The sequence below is a fragment of the Dermacentor variabilis genome, chromosome 6 (genome assembly GCF_050947875.1).
Source record: "Dermacentor variabilis isolate Ectoservices chromosome 6, ASM5094787v1, whole genome shotgun sequence".
Taxonomy (NCBI): Eukaryota; Metazoa; Arthropoda; class Arachnida; order Ixodida; family Ixodidae; genus Dermacentor; species Dermacentor variabilis.
Genome location: NC_134573.1, coordinates 110737772 through 110755274, shown reverse-complemented (window position 1 = coordinate 110755274; position 17503 = coordinate 110737772). Strand labels below are relative to the sequence as shown.

The window sequence follows — 17503 nt, the reverse complement described above, 5'->3', positions numbered from 1 at the left end:
AATCGGAGCGTATATAGATTTCGCAACTGCGCGCATAAATGTCATCAAATGCTACATTGATTGTACATAGGTGTACAACCATTTGTTGGATAACGCACACCAACCAGTCACGGTGTCTGTACAGCCATTCTCACGCATTGCGACATTACGTACGCTACGGTATTACGGCTGATTCGCTCATATCGACAACCCACGCTAGCGGCACTGCAGCAAGTCTGTAAAGTAGTCCAAAAAATGAAAGCCAAACCAAGACTATGTAGACAACATCGTCTCAAAGACTCAGCCATTGCCGCTCTTACAGCTGCTCCGTATTGAACACGCTTAGTCTTCACGGCAACAGGAGTCCTTTTGTCGCGAAGCCACACGGTGCCTTTACCAAAAATACCATTGTAGTAAACCTATATACCACGAGGGGAAAGAAAAAGTGGCATATAATACGCATCCCGCGTTTTGCTTACACACCTCAAACTGTATCTACAGGTAATACGCGTGAATATGCAGCATTTCTGCGTGTTTTCCAAACATTGTCGCCGTACTATGGGCGTAGACTTCATTATAAATAAAGGCTTAATTGCTCATTTCTAAGGCCTATCAGTGAGGTTTGGTTTCGCGACGCAGTGAATGGTGCAAGCATGGCATACTCAAAGCAAATGACAGCTTCCGTGAAGGGCTAATAATGGGGCGTATTGTTCGCGATTACCGCGGAGAAGGAAAGGCCATTACAACACGCGCAACTATCACATGCAACTGTTCTGTTGCAGGTAAAGTCTATGCACTCGAGAATGTTCCGGCAAGCATGATAACGACACCAGCGGGTTAACTCTGCATTACATGTAAGGCTGACCCTTTGGTGTGTTTTAAACTCGAAAATTTCCTTACGTTTGTACATAGTGGAGCGGATGTGTGTTGCCAAAAAAAGAAAAAAAGAAGATGTCAACCCCTTTTACTACGCTAAGAACTTATGGGCTATAACTTGTCAGCATGCTCATGAAACATCACTACGCCCGAATTCTCAGAAAAGAAAATAAAGTAAGAAAAAGGTTCGCGAATCTGCACTGGTCCAAACCAACAAATGGCTCTGAAGCGAATGCTACACAACCGCTTTTCTTTCTTCTGTAGAAATAATGCATTATAGGCTTACAATACCAGTTCAGGAGATGTGTTTAATGAGTCACTTTAAAGATAGCGCCTGAAAATATAAAATCCCTTCGATCTTGCTTAAACTTAAAGCTTGAATGACTGAAGGGGCAACCGAGCGAGCAACGCATCTCCTCGTTGTCCTCTGCTTCTAAAATAATTTTGTCTTATAACCTTACCGCGCTCAACGAAATGCTTTAAGGGGAGCATAATAAAAATGGAATGAGATATGAAATTTCTCCTTTATTATTTAGACCTTAGATGTACACAAGCGATGATTCCGCAGTAAACCGTGCTCCTCATCATCTTCTACTGTCCGGTCTTCCCCGATCCAAGATCTAAGACTCCCACGTCAGTAGGGCACATTAAGAAAGGGGTACCATCGAGCCATCCATGAAATTGGATCCACATCCGCCGTGGTTGGTTGCTTAGCGACTATGGTCTTGGGCTGCTAAGCACGAGGTCGCGGGATTGAATCCCGCCCACGGCAGCCGCATTTCGATGGGGGCGAAATGCAAAAACACCCGTGTACTTACATTTTGGTACACGTTAAAGAACCCCAGGTGGTCCAGATTGCCAACGTCCCCCACTACAGCGTCGCTTATAATAAGATCTTGGTTTTGTCACATAAAACTCCATAATTTCATTTTTTTTAATTGGATCCAGTCGAATGAAGACACAGTGCGTCACAAAGGCCCTTGTTTTCATCGTATACCACAATGCATAAGCTTGGTGTATTCGTCGCCTACCGGTGGCGCAAAAAGATCTCGCAGCCATGCGGACTGATTATCGTGCTTGAATAGCTGAGCTCTGCACACACACTCAGGGGCGAAGCCATGATAGGGGGGGGGGGGTGCAGATAGGGCACCTGCATCCCAATAAATTTCTGTATACCTGGCAACCGTGTGCGCCCCCCCCCTTCCTATATCAAGATATCTGGCGACGCCATCGCACACACTGCACGCCCCTGTTCAACCCCATCACCCCCTCCAAATCCTGGGCCTTCGCAATCCCTCCTGTGTGGGAATTCAGCTGTGGGATGTGCGTCTTTGGAGGAGTTCTTCCTGGCTCAAGCATTAGACGGGCCGAACTAAAAATTGCAGCATGTAATTTATAAACCGGACCGCCATTTAGAAGAATTTAGCCCGCTTGCAGGGGCACAAAGGGACAACAGTTACAGAGCAGTGCATAGTGGCGTTCAAGAGAAGACAAATCATGAGCAGCGCTTAGGCAAACCAGCGTTCGTCTATGCGACAAGATTTGATTGGTCATGTGGATGGGGTACATCGCGGAATGAAGCTCTTTAGCGCAGTCATTTACTGGAGGCGGCCGATTCTGCGTGTTTTTCAGCTTCTTTAAGAAGGCTGTAAGTCCATTCATTGTGAAAAGTATACGTGGTTGTGATTTAGGGACCCATACCAAGAGCCGAAGGTGGCGGTGTATAAGGATGTAAGATGCGTAACCGTGCTAGTCGGTAATTTATTGTAAGATACAGCGCACCAGCGGATGGAGCATAGACAGCAGAAACATTGCAAAAGTACATGTTTCCGTTTCTTCTTTCTGTGCTCCGTCCGTTGGTACGCTGTTTCTTACAACCGTGTATAAGAGTTCTAAAAACGGCACGTATTGGTGAGATATCATCCTTTGTTTTGAAAACTGAGGACCACCAAGGACAAAAAAAGAAGAAGAAGCCAATCAGGAGGGTCGTACAAACCTCGTTGATGCTTGTTATGTCCATCTTGTAGTACATCGGTAGGAATACGAAAGCAGCGACAAGGATGGACATGGTAGAAGATATGGCGCTGATCCATAAAGTCGAGCCACGGAGGAACACTTCCGACGGTTGCCCAAGGATGCCGATAGAGGACAGGTAGCTAGCCATCATGGACAGGGACACTGGCAGCCAGCTGAGCTGCCTGTTTCCTGTCAGGAAGTGCTTGCTGGACTTTTTCCGGCGGTCTTGCCACGCAACGAAGACGCCGATACCGGCCGAGAGTGCCAGGAACCCCACTAGCACGACGTAGTCCAGCGCAGCAAAGTTAGGAACTGCCATCTTTCTTGGCGTGTTCCGGGATTTGCGTAGTCCACCACCGATTCGTACGCGAGAATATAGTGTTCAGTCAAAATCACTACTTTCTGGCTTTCGCTTTGATTCCGCTCGACTCGTTTGTACTCTGTTATCGCAATGTCCTGACACTTTTAAACTCAATTCTATCGCTTAATTACTCCCGTTCTTTTTGTTTATTTACTGCATATATTCATCTGTCGTAGCAGTGCATTCACCTTTTTCATGCTGTCATCACAATTGCGTTTGGCCATGCCCTGCCATCTCTTCCCACCGCAGCTCCTTGCTGGTTATGTCTACTGTGTTAAAACTCCTTGGTTGTCTTCTATAACTTCTAAATGCGATCATTCTACTTTGCCACGAGTTTCACTCGTTAGTCATAAGGCATCGTGTTTCAATTTAGCTCCGATTATCGCTAATTCCTCCCGTAGACGTTAGCGTCAGGCTCTTCGCGTGTCTTCACTCAGTAATGTCCTCAAAATTTTCACTTATGTCTTGGTTGTAACAACCGAATTGATTGAACATCTTCGCTCGCTTTAGTCCTCTTGATTTCGTGACAATCTTTATATATATTCAACCCAGTTGCCTCTCTGTCTGCAGCTCCCTCTGTTGCGTGTTCCTGGAAGCACGTTTGATTTCGTTCTGTTCCTCCGGCCGTTTGTTCTGTGAGATAATTATGGAGAGAGAAGTAGAGACATGCTAATTTAGAGCGAGTCATTATTTGAAAAAAAAATTTAATAGGTTTCCCTGTTCTAACGTCTATCAACGTAGTACTAATTAGTGAATAAAATAATAAAAAAATAAGAAATGGCATCACTTGTGAGCTCTTAATTTGCAAGCAATGTCGCAAAAGGGACAGCGTGTGCACACAATGCTTTCTGCCAGAAAGAAAATATTGGAGTCGCAACAACTTCATTTTGGCGAATTGGTTCATCTTGAAGGTATACTGAAGTAGCGCGGTGAGAGGAGGACCAAAAAAACACACACAACAGGACTAGTGATAGTCTTATTGTATGTCTTTTTTCTTCCTCGGCCCATCGCTCTAGTTCAATATACTTGCAAAATTGTGTTTCTAACATACGCAATATTTGACAAGCGTATCCTTTACATAGCCACCGGTATGTCAGTACTGATTTCATGATGCTTGATATGTGAGCCGAGATAGAGAGAGAGAGAGAGAAGTTTAATGATACGAAATGCAGAGAGGTCGGCCTAAGGTATATTCGTCTAGCCAGCTACTCGGCGTTAGGGTAAGGGGAAGAGGGAAAGAAAGAGGGAAGAAAGAGGCGCATGATGAGCCAAGAAAATCGATGTATAAAGTTACCTTGGGCTTGAGAACGGTTGCTGGTGATTTCTTCGTTTCCGGGTAGTTACACTGAATGGCTGCTTCTTGGCAGGGTTTGCTGGCATGCGGGACGTCCCAAATGAACCAAGTTCGCCGCCAGAACTGACTCCGGAGCAGTATATGCGGGGCCGCGTTGGTGGCTTTGTTTTGGCGCCCGTCTAGCAGTGATTCTCAAAAGGAGGTCAGAGAGGTAGCGAAAGGCCTAACGATGTTGCAAGGCACCGCTGACGTTGTTCCCTTGTGGCCACTCGTATCGCTCCTGTGTCTCCTAGGTGAAGACAATGAACAAACCAAGCAGGCGCAAGCCTCCGGGTCATTTTCGTCCCAACAATAAGGGCACATAAACAGCTGATAGCTGCGGTCCACTCTTCTCCTCTATGTCAGCTGTGTATTGCGCACGAAGAGAAGACGCCACTACAAGGAATGTGTGACTCAACCGATAGTACACGCACAGAAGGAAGTTTGCTCTCTACCGTGGTACCTCCCACGCGTAATATTCATTCGAGTGCAAAGCACTCTAATCCAGGTTCAGGAAAAGGGCCCTAAAAGGGAAAGGAGACTGTCCATGGCTGAGCATATTTGCAACGCCCCTACGAATATACAGTGTAGTACGCAAATGCTGCGGCGCCGTAGGAGTGGGCCCCCCGTCTTGGTAATGCGCCACTGTCAGCAAACAAGCACACTTTCGAAATTAACGAAGACAGAAGAAAAGCCAATGGTACGCGGCACAATCAGTAAAGATTTTATTGCAACGCGACGCAAGCGAACACTAGATGGCGCACGATGCGGAACTGCCGTTGGGAAACCTGTCTAACGTAAATAATAAAGGAGCATGGCCATAAAAGCCTCTGCTGGAAGTCAGCGCATTGCTTCCTGATTGTTCGTATGTAATCATCTGTTGTGTGCACTTGCAGTAGGTTGGAAGTAAATGTAGTGATGGACTTGGATGCTTGCTGAAACGACCTGCATGCTTACAGCTCCCATAGGCACGTGTGCCGGACTTTCCTCTAGTAATTATTGTATGAAAGTCTATGGGGAAGTAGGTCGGCATTTCCCTTCCGTGTCCGTAGCCGACTGCCGCGAATCATGTGACTTCAAGCAATGACGTAGAATCCCTTGATGCGCCGTAAGGAGGAAAAATCCCTACTCGTTTGGATGCGATATAACGGGCACCTCAAGCCGACTACACGGCGTCTAGTTTTTTTTTTCCTTCTTCACTCTTTTAAGTTCGACAGCCTGAGCAAGGTACAAGTTTTTCTATACAATACTTGACGCTACTTTTCGTTGGTGCTAAGGAACCCATCGAGAAAGACGAGGGGAACGCTATATAAACGTTCGGGGAAATGGAAGTACAGTTTGCCATCAAAACCAACAATGCGGGGCCGACTTCCTAAAGAAGCGAGAGCGTACAACTGTGCAGCCCATGGGCTTATCTCGTGTGCAATGAGAAGCTATGAGGGGACTATACAATTACAACGCCCATAAAGGGATGAAAACTAAAAAAAAAAAAGCGTGCGTACAGCTGGGCTTTGTGGCACGACGCCTGGGACGTTAGCTTATATGGCACAAGATAGCTCACGGAAGCGCAACGAAGCATGTATGTTATACACTGCTTCAAGCAACTTGCGGGCTACACAACACTAACGCTCGTGTTGGCTGTGGGCGGTTGGAACCGGCGGTGATGGCCGGGTTGAAAGGTGTGCATGCGGTAGTAGACGTCGGTATAGGACGTCTGCTTTCCGAAGGCTGGCGATGGAGCCCGAAGCCTGCCCCGCATAGACGAACGCTATCTTTCATAATTGACAAAGGGTTGCATTGATGACATTTCAAACATCACGCGGCTGACATGAACAATCGGCATGTATTAGGACCTTCCAAATTATCTGGACTCCGTTTCAGTAAAGCCGAGAGTGATTTCGGATACTTGCAGAATTCTTAAAGAAGCACCGGTCTCTCTCTTTCTGCCAGCAGAAAAGAAATGAAAAAAAAAAAATATATCACACGAGTTCCGTAGAAATGCGCCAGGTGGAGCAAGATTCGAGAAGTAAAACCTTAACACCGACATCTGAGGAGCACGAAGCTTCAAAAGACATCCTCTCGCAAGAGAGAAAGTTTTGTATATGAGGCAAAATTCATCGTCCCGGGCATCCAAACTGGCACTATATCGGTCATTCATTCTATCGGTATGTCAAAGCAAGATACCAGGAATAAGCAGGCGGACGGGAAATTTACATTTACATAATTTACATAATTTACATTAATGATCTGCCAGCGGATATCTCCTCTAACATGCGATTTTTCGCAGACGATTGCGTTATCTACCGTAAAATCTCTTCTTCAGCTGATCATCTTGCTCTTCAACAGGACCTGGATCTCGTAACTAATTGGTGCTCACGCTGGAAAATGTCTCTTAATACCAATAAATGTAAACTAATGACCTTCAGCCACAAGAAACCAGCTTCAGAATCTAACTACATTCTTAATAGCTACCACGTAGCACGCACAACGTCTTACAAGTACTTTGCTGTGCATCTTTTACCCAAACTTTCTTGGACAACTCCCATGGATAAAATCACAGCACACACATGACGCACCCTCGGCTACCTTAAACTAAACCTTCACTACGCTGCTACTTCGACCAGATCACTAGCACATCTAACATTCGTCAGTATTGAACTCGAATACACGTCATCAATTTGGTCACCTCATCAAACTTATCTTATCAACGCTCTTCAACGTGTTCAAAATCGTGCCGCGCGTTTCATCGCCAAAGAGGTGGTGGTGGTGTTGCAGCAGGCGGGGTTAGCTTGGCATACATAGCCGGCGATGGTTCCGCCCGTGCTTCCTATCAGTGTCGCCGTGTGTGCCACCAGGTGTCGAAGAGCCTCGTGTCTCGCATGAAGGCAATCAGCAGTCGTTGCGCCTTCTTCCTGATTGCCGCAGCCCCTTCATCGCCAAAGGCCACAGCCGTCATTCCAGTGTTACTAACAATATATCTTATCTGTCCTTATCTTCCTCAGAATTACGCAGAAAGGTTGCTATAATCTGCTTATTTCATAAAATACCAAACCGTCAGCACCAAACCGCCCCTCCCCCTCTCTCCCAACCGTTACGAACGTCTCGCCGTTTGTACAACAACCGCTCCTTCAAACGTATCTCTGGACACACAAATGTTTTCAATTCATCAGCTTTACCACTAGCAATTGAACTGCGGAATCGTCTCCGTGTTAATGTTGTCCAAATTCATGACCCTGTTAAGTTTCGTCATGAAGTAACCGCTATTGTTTCGTGACCAGTTGCTTTCATTAATTTTGTCTTCATTATGTACCCGCTTCTCGCCTACTTCTGTGTTTTGCAGTGTCAAGAGATGTACCCTTACATTACTCTTGTAAAATTTGACAGTGTTAAATGGCGTACCCTTACATTGTGTATGTCACCATTCATTCCGGTTGTGTATATCGCGTTGCGCTATTATGTATTGTCACCTCGTTTTATGTGCCTTAGTATACGTCTCATATATTCGTTATCTCTCTCAATTGTTTGCAATGCTTCCACTTATGAAGCTATATATTGTATAATGCCCCCTCACACTTTACTCCTGAGGAGCCTATGACGTTTTCTGAATAAATTAATAGATAAATTATTAAGCTTCTTTATTTAAGCTCCATGAAGGTGCTCCTTCAGGCAGACTACAGTGGTCATTCCCAAGGGCGCACTTTCCAGGACTTGCCTCTAGGAAGATAAAGCACTAAGTGACGCAAACTGCATTGCTTAAGTGCTCTAAACATAAAATCCACCGCTTTAGCACAGCTGAAGCAATTCGTTGCAACGTCTTTGGATTAATACTCATACGAGCAAAGTCGATCACGTTCTTTCTCAGGTCAAGGCATTTTTCTTAATTAATCACTTACGGCGTTCTACGTGCCAAAACCACTATCTGATTATGAGGCACGCCTTTAGTGGAGGGGGGGGAACTCCAAATTAAGTTTGACCGCCTGCAGTTCTTTAGCAGACACCCAGCGCAAGTTACCGATGCGTTTTTGCATCCGCCTCCATCGGAATGCGACCGCCGCAGCCGGAATTGAACTCGTGACCTCGGGGTCAGCTGCGCAACGCATAGCCGCTCGTCTATAGTGGAAGGTCTTAAAAGCGACGCTTTTCTATGCGAACCCCGCCGGGTTTCGTGACCCTGGGCGCTGCGGCTTGGCTGTTCCCTTGTCGAATAGGCCCACCGATGACAGCAGAGTACGGGCGCCGCTGGGTTCCTTGCAGCGCCACCATACGGCGCTCGCCTCCGTGCATCAGCGGCAGCGGCGGCGCCGACCGTGCGGGGTAAAGAAAATAAAAGATCCAGAAAGCTCGCGTTCGTGCATCTGCAGCTGCACGGTAATGAGGAAGTAACCGCTTCTTGCGGATAGAATGGATTCGAATTGCGCTACGTACGTCTGCGCATGCTGCCTCTGAAGCAATGATGCATGCAAGACGTCAGTTGTACTAGCTAGTAGTCAGAAACTCCGCTTAACAAAAGGCTCGGTATATTAACATGGACCCGCGCTTGCGTGTGTGTGTGCGAGCGCTTGTTGGTATGCGTGTGCGCGTGTACTCGTGTTTCGGCTCTTTATGCACTCACACAAAGCTTCGCTGTACATGGAGTCAATCTCGTTGGATCTGCTGTTATCTTTATCCCAGCAGTATCAGAGTGAGTTGAACCGACTACAGCTACAAACCAGCTACAGAAAGCAGCTTGCCAGTGTCTGCAATTCAAAATACCACACACACACACACACACACACACACACACACACACACACACACACACACACACACACACACACACACACACACACACACACACACACACACACACACACACACGGATCTTATTGTGGAAAAGGAGCAGTGAACACTTTATTCCGTACACGTCTCTTCGACGCGAGGACTTTTCGCGGTTTTGTGAAGTCGCGTGAGAGAGAGGCGAAGTGGGCGCAGCCCACAAATATTTTCACCACTAGTGGAGGGATACTAGGGCGGAAAAGGCATATATATTGTTCGGTCTAGTCATGCATAAAGTGTGTACAAGTCATATCCGATGGCGACGTCTCGCAGTTGTTGTCACGTGGCGTGCCAGACAGGCGAAATGGTCGAGGGCTGAAATTTTTTGGCCATTTGTGGAGGGCTCCTGGCACAAATGGAATAGAACTAGATTAGAATATCTTCACGTTATGACGCCCCCGGACTCTGCGCTCTTCAACTACCCGTGGTTTCCACCAGCCATATACTCCGTCGCAAAGCATGGCTGCACGAGGTGAAACCATTTGCTTGCGCACGACAGGCAAACTGGGTGACGAGAAAATCGCGGGCCGTCCGATTGCATGAAAAAGGCATGCTAGCCGACGGACTGCAACTGACGTCCCTCTTAGACGCGTCAATCTACAGCGTTTTCCCTGGTTACTTCACGTGCATAAGCCTTATTGCGTCACGATGTGTCAGTAAGGTTCCGTTTAAGCCCGCGGAAGGGCACAGGACTGTTTGCTTCCCAGCTGCTAGCGCCACCATTCTGTGCGCGACGCGCGTGTTTACTTCAACTGCGTTAGGCAATGTCAGAGGGGACATGGGGCCCTTTCAAAACTTCATAATCACACTCAAGCAAGCATGTGGCAATGACTAGCTTTTCTTTATTTTTCATTGACATTACGCAGACAGACATATTTTGAAACATGCGTGGACACTCTATGTCCGCGTAAAAGGAAAGCAATACACGATGGAAATGAAAGAGTGGAGTTCCATGACATCTTAAGTTGACATTGTGCGCCGTGGTTCTGTGGTTCTAGGCCCTGTGGTTCTGGTAGGCTGTTGCCATTCCAACGTGAGCTCGCAGAGTTCAGTTGGTGCCGTTCCGTTCTGTTGGATATGGGAATCAATGCAGGGGAAAGTAAAAATTAATTGGCAAACATAGCAGATGTAACTTTCCACACTGATTATTTTGCGAGAGTCGTCGTTATCTTATGATGCTGAATACACCAAGAGCTTCCGCAGCTATCATCTCCCCAACAATACCCCTCGTTTATTAAAGCGATAGAGTTAAGAGCCCTGTGTGAAAGAAAATCCGGCGCCGGCGTGAGGTGTCGGCGTCCCCATGCATTTGGGCATATGTATATGTATTTAGGTATAATATATGCCACGCCTTGCAATGTGACAGGCGGTATATGCGGGTTATATTGCCACACCATTCTATCACCAAAGTTGCTCATACGTTGTCTTACATTCTTGACAAAGTTATTCTGAATGTTGAGAATGACTGCTCACAAACAAATGTCATGAAATAAATCAACGACAGCACCTGCCTTTTATGTTCAATCACCTAAGACTTAAATTTTAAAAGTGCCAAACAATAACACAAACCTGAAAATGGTGTAATTTTTGGGCGCGCCTGTGCACTACGCCCAGGATCGGCCCGATGCGGCATTTCTATACCACAGAGCTTCGTGCATAGCATTGGCCACCAGCGCTTTCCGGTAAACATTATGGTTTCATAACGTTCTCTTGTCGCTAGCCTCTTCTAAAGAGCGCTTTGTGGTGTGCGTTTCTCTTCTGTGTGTCTCGTCAAAACGTTGCGCAACCCAATTTCTAATAACGTGCAGTTGCCGGGAAGCATGAGAAGCAGTTTGAGTGCATCTTGAATGCTGTCACATTCCACTCTTAAATACAAAGCTTAAGCGTCCTTCAATTCTTTTTATATCCTTTCATTTCTTAAGTCACGTTCGATAAAAAACTAAAAAAATAAGAAGGAAACTGGGCAGTCGAGTGATTTAAAATGTGACGCATTGATACGTTAAAGCATAGCCTATACACCTGTGCTGTGTCAGCGCGATTTATTTATTTTTTCCCCTTTGCTACCAGAAGCCATATCCAGCAGCACAGCGCATTGCTGTTTCAGTTAATACGTTCTGGACCCTGGGCTTTTGCGTGTCAAAGCCACGATTTGATTATGAGGCACGCCGTATTGGGGGACTGCGGACTAATTATGACCACCAGGGGATCTTTAACGTGCCCGCAATGCGCTGGACACGGGCGTTATTGCATTTCGCCCCCATCGAAATGCGGCCACCGGGGTCGAAATGCGATCCCGCGACCTCGTGCTTGGCAGTGCAACACCACAGCCTCTAAGCCACCGCAGGGCTAGTTATTATGTTCTTGCACTGTGTAGAAAAAATACACTATGAGGAAACGTTAATTAGAAAAGCAATGCATTTCAGGGAACATTTCCAGCCCGCATTTCTCGGAAATAGCGCTAGGTACTCGCTCGTGCCAGCATTTCCTGCAAAGCTTTCAAGGGCTTGGAAAAGTATTCAACGCTAAGAACGACAAACTGAAAACGTAATCTTTAACTTTTATTGACTGTGAGAAAGGGTGTTCTGATTGCAATTGGTAGTGTTGTTGACTCCGTTTCAGGAGTCCTATGGATTCGTGCTTTCTGTGGAGATGCTGATTAGATCAACACTCGGTGACACAACCGCGTTAATAAGTAGCAGCAAAACTGAAGTTGCAAGGAATACTCAAACATAACTTTGCCAACATAAGATTATGGCAAAAACCGTTTTTATTTCTTTGTTTCTTGTTTTTTCAATACTGTGAGCGCTTTCAGGCTAGTACCAGCGTGAGCATTTTCACAAAACTATGACCAATACGCAAAAACAGCAGATAAACAGCTCAAAACAAAATAACAGAGCTCTTCATGTAAATAAATAAAGAAACGCAAAATTAAAATTAAGCTCTTGGTGATTCTAACTCCTCTTCGAAAATCGAGCGAGATTGTACCCTCAAATATTTTTGAATTTAGTTTATGGCACTCTCCTACTTGTATACCTTTGACCCGAAATGAATGTTTGTAAGCACCAACTCTAGACATATATAAGTTCCAATGTGGGTTACAGGAACGGGGAGACACTCTGCTGGGAGGCTGCAATATAGTTCACGATTTATATTTAGCTTGTCATTGTACATTGGATAAAAAAAGTTTTGCCTGGATATCTTCCTGCGTGAAGCAGGTTTCTGGAGGTTTGCCCTGGCAAGCGGTGCGGTAAGAGATTCAGTACGCTCATACTTAGATAAAAATAAAGGGCAACGGCAAGATGCTGTACTCGTTCAATCTGACTTATTAGCGTTAGTGGTTATGCGTGCCACACTATACTTGCGTACTCTAAGGCAGGTGTAACAATTGCAGTGTAACCCTTGAACTTTATGTCATGGCACACTTGCTTCAATTTTCGTCGCAGCATTTTGCTGTGTCGTTTCGCATATGTTTGCTGCTATGTTAGTTGTTACTATGTGGTATGTTGTTACTATGTTATGTTGGCCATGTTATGTTTGAGTATTCCTTGCAACTTCAGTTTTGCTGCTACTATTTAACACGGTTGTGTCACCGAGTGTTCATCTAATCAGCATCTCCAGAGAAAGCACAAATCCACAGGAGAACTCCTGAAACGGAGTCAACACTACCAGTTGCAATTAGAACACCCTTTCTCACAGTCAATAAACGTTAAAGGCGTACTCTCATTACATTTGCAACTTGTCGTTCTTAGCGTAGAATAAATTTCCAAGCCCTTGAAAGCTTAGCAGAAAATGTTGGCACGAGCGAGAACGCCCCATAAAACGCAACAACACTTGTCGCTGAGAGGTAGTTTCGTTTTTGGTATCCAAGAGCCAGGTGCGTAGTGACGTCACAAAACACTGGCTCTCTCCGTTCCTCTGATCGGTGCGGCAGGACTTCTTTTTTTCTCTCTTTTTTTCGTTTTTAATCCACCAGCCCTGGCTGTGCCTGCCGCACGCGGGCGTTGGGCATGCATGGTTCAATCCAACGCGCAGGACTGAATCATGTTCGCTGCAACAGGGCTGCACACATGCGAAGGTGCTGCACAGGAACCTTCGTCCAAGAAAGGTTATCGTGCTCGGCAGTCGATTCACACTATCGGGCGGCCGCCGAACTTTCTGCCCACCACAGTATGGCGTCGTTGGCTTCACTTGAAGAGCGCCCCTACATTCCAGCAATATTTTTTTTCTATCTTCCTAGGTTGTAAGTCGATATGACTTAAGTCCAAGCACATCAGCTCCGAGATTTTTCAGCGCACCGCGGGCAACCGCGGCCGGCATATAATCACGGCGATCGTGTCGAGGAGCCGCGGGTTGTAAGTCGTCCGCCAATTACGGCTAGCAGTAATAACGACGTTTTTAATGCGTTAGCATTCTTAGCGCACTTCACGCACTTTCCGGGGGCTAGCTATCCACCTATGTATATGTCTATGTTTGTGACTAACCACTTATCCGCCGATCTGTATCACTGGGCAGTCCGTGGTAGAATGGCTAGCACATCGGGCTGCAGGGCTAAGGGAACAGGGTTCGAAACCAACCATCGAGCCAAATTGGCTCACTGAATATCAGGCACTGTCTACATAGTGTCGGTCTTCAACAAACCTCTTTCACGCAAACATGGGTCACTGTAGATGTTGGACTGGGTAGGCAGCGCTGTTCGAAGAAACTCTTTGACGCCGACTTAGAGCACTTAGTATGCGCCACTCGGTCTGCGTGTGCTGGTTTTCAATGAACCTCCTTGACGCCAACTTGGGTAACTAGGCAAATGTCACTGGGGATGTGCCGCTACACAATGACGAAAAGCCACCCTTAAATTTCTCCCATGCTGGGCGGAACCGAACCCAAGTCACAGGGGTTTCTCAAGGGCAACAACCCGATGCATTAGGAAGCTGCGCTGTCATACCGCTGTCATCGAACGCCTTCCATGCCAACGCTTTGGAGCTGCGCCATAAAGGTACTGGATATGTGCCCTTCTTTGGTAAAGCTCTCTCGCCAAGTTGGGCGACTGATTATGTGCCACTGGCTGAGCGGCAAGCGAAGGAACCATTCTCAGCATTCGCGTGCACCAGCGCGCCACGCTTCTCGTCTCGGAGACCACGCGCCGATTTCTCGGCAGTGCCACTAGATGGCGCAGCGCGTCCAGAACGAAGCGCGAGGGAGTAGCCTGCTAACCGCACGACGGAGCTATCATGAGTTCGCACGCACCGGCGCGCCATGCATTTCAGAGGTGGCGCGATGCTACGAGGCGGCAGCGCTAGATGGCGCCGGGTGTTTCTAGGAAAGCGTTAAAGAGGAACCCCACAGCAGTTCACGCTTCATACGTAACTCGTTTCGACGGTGGCAATACGTGGTGCAGCTATAGATTGATTCAATGCTATACCGGCGACAATCATGGTGAGATTCGTTCCGCCAATTTTACTGTCGGTATCGAAAACGTCTACTCTTGCGAGCCTTAGGAGATTCATCGACTCGCGCTTCAAATACAAAATTTTACACGTTCGTTGCGGTATATTTATATACATTGTACACGCCAACATTTTGTTGCAGTTGGCTTTTAAGGCAGCGCGGGCGACGCCAAATCGTAGGTGGTAGAATGTACACGACACAGCGAATCTTCAATCGAAGACTGCGGCGCGAAAAACAGAGTGAAAAAAAGAGAGGCGTACACTATCATCTTGTTTACTGCGCCTTAGCGAAACAGTTCGTTTGTTTGTGTTCCTTTTGTCGCGGTGCACACATATGTGTGCCAGACTTAATTTGCTTTTTCCAGTTCATTCCAGTAACGATGAAGAAAAAAAAAACACGAAATTGAGTTGTAGGAAAACTGAATCCCCTTGCACACTGTGACTCCATTTCACTTCAATGAATTGCGCATATTTATAAACACAAACGCTTCACTGAAGACAATACCGTTTTTGAAGGAATGTTCGTTTTGAGAACAACGGTGAAAGAATAGTTTGTCCTTCCTTGAAATGACTGCAGCCAGTAATGAACAAGTGTATCTGATTCGAGGTGGTGATTAAATTATCTTATTGAAAAAGAAATCAACAAGAGTTAGGTAGAATAAATCGAGATGTACTTGCTCTGTAACTATGCGAGGACTCACTGGACTAGAAGCTACAGGAACAATGATATTGCCACTTTGACTTTCTTTCAGTGGAGTCAAGTAGTGCTTTGAAATAAAACACAATGCAACTTTTTACATATTTACTGACAGGCCTATCATAATTCGTGAAAGTATATATGGGAGAAAGAGAAACCTATTTACGGAAATGCATGCAGAGAGGTTGTTGTGATCTGAAGCCTACTCTCCGCTGTGGGTGTGTCCCATAGCATCGAAATCATAAACATCAACACGGAGCAATAATCTCAAAGAGCTGGTCGGTGTATGAACGAGATTGCGTATGTGCACGTGCGTTCGTGGCCATTGCTTTTTTTTCCCTGTACATTGAATATTTTTGTTTGAGCATAATCAATAGCACCACCATACGAGGATTGCGTCTCCATGCAGCCGAAGTACGTCTGCTTGCATATGCAGACAACATAGCACTTTTTGTGCTGATCATGAAAGCATCATTAATGCTGCACAAGTTGTCAAAGATTTCTGTGAGGTTAGTGGCAGTGCAATCAACTGGGGAAAGTGTTTGGGATTTTGGAACGGATACTGGCCAACGTCCCCAAACATTTTCTGTAATATAAGGTGGGGTACGACTCCGGCAACCTATTTTCGAGTGCCGTTGGAAAAATATGAAGATAGCGAGTGTTTGTGGCGGCGCAAAGTCGCTCAAGTGCGTGAGAAAGCTGACAACCTCAAGTTCATTTATTGGTCAATTTTTGCGACAGCAACGTGGTGTAACTGGTATTTAATAGAAAGAATTGTGGCATATAATGCAAGTAATTCATTTTTCACGTGTGAATGTCCAAAAGATGCATAGAGTTTTCGGCGTTTTCATTTGGGGATCTGCGTGGGAGCACACACGGCGAACCAACCTATTTCGTCGTGTGCCCTACGGGGGATTGAGTTTATCGCACCTCTACATACGGCAACTAGTGAACAGATTCATATGTTTTCGAGGTGTATCAGACCCGTATCTCCGAACAGTTTGTCAAATTAGACTAGGAAGAGCATTGCTTAATTTAGTAGTCGCGTCGTAACGTATGCCGGGAGGCCTCAGCCGATACCTAAAAGAAGTCGACCTGTCGTGTACTTTCTTGCAGGCTCTTTTCTCTTTGGACTACCTTTCGACTGTGTCGCGGAAGAAACTATATTATGATCTATGTGATATGGCCTTGCCCGTTCCTTTGTATAGATCACACTTTTGTGCCGAGCCATGGGCAAATGTTCTTAAACGAGCTAAAGGTATGAATGTACCAGAAGGGTTTAAAACATTTTTGTACCTTGGGGGACTCACTGTTTCATTTGTCGGGAATCAGAAACGATCGAGCATGTATCTCTGGATTGTTTGGAAGCATTTTTCTTCTGGGATATCTTATAACATACCCTCAAGAAAGACCTACCTGTGGACGATTTCGGCATAGGATTTTTGCCAGTTGAAAATGAGGATGGTATCCCATTCGGCCTCATTATGATCTTGAGCGTCCATAGCATTTGACGATCTAGGATGGCAGTTTGGAATGCTGACGTAGACGTGAAGAAGGCTATATCTCAAGGAAAGCATCAGAAAATTATAGCTGTGTACCACTTTCAAACCCCAGAGCCTGAATGGCTCCCTAGGATTGAAGCATTGTTAAACCTGTACGAATATTAACGGGTTAGCACAATAAGGCCAGTTCTTGGAGACTGGCTCCTCGAATGTGTTTATTCGGTGCTTGTGCTGTTTAATGCGGCAATAAAGAAAAAAAAGTACGTTCGTGGCCGAATAGTTAGGAGCAGCTGGCTTGTGTACTGGTGGGCTTGGGTTCGAGTCTCGCTACCGAACGCGCCCCTATATTTCTTTTAGAAGCGTGTGTTTGAAGTTACTCGGGAAGATTCCGACAAGCGACCAAGGGACCAACCCAGGCGAAACCATGGAATGCTAGGTAAATAACGCTTTGGTTAAGAAGAAGAAGTAGGAGCGCTCGGGACC

The 17503-nt window shown here is 46.1% G+C and overlaps 1 protein-coding gene and 1 pseudogene across 3 annotated transcripts in view; both read right to left on the bottom strand.

Moving 5' to 3' along the window:
• The window catches only part of LOC142585017 (sodium-coupled monocarboxylate transporter 2-like), a 46612-nt gene extending 41820 nt beyond the window's left edge, over positions 1-4792 (bottom strand). For 2 of the 3 annotated variants that reach the window (XM_075695449.1, XM_075695450.1), the window contains exons 1-2: positions 4527-4792; positions 2852-3865 (exon numbers count right to left, since the gene is read on the bottom strand). In XM_075695449.1, the coding sequence (XP_075551564.1) occupies positions 2852-3190 (339 nt within the window). In that variant the 5' untranslated portion in view covers positions 3191-3865; positions 4527-4792. Of the gene's footprint in view, positions 1-2851; positions 3866-4526 lie in introns of those variants that run through there. The other variant, XM_075695451.1, reaches the window with a different exon arrangement.
• Positions 4793-10254: 5462 nt separating this feature from the next.
• Positions 10255-17503, bottom strand: part of LOC142584317 (sodium-coupled monocarboxylate transporter 1-like) — a 46357-nt pseudogene continuing 39108 nt past the window's right edge.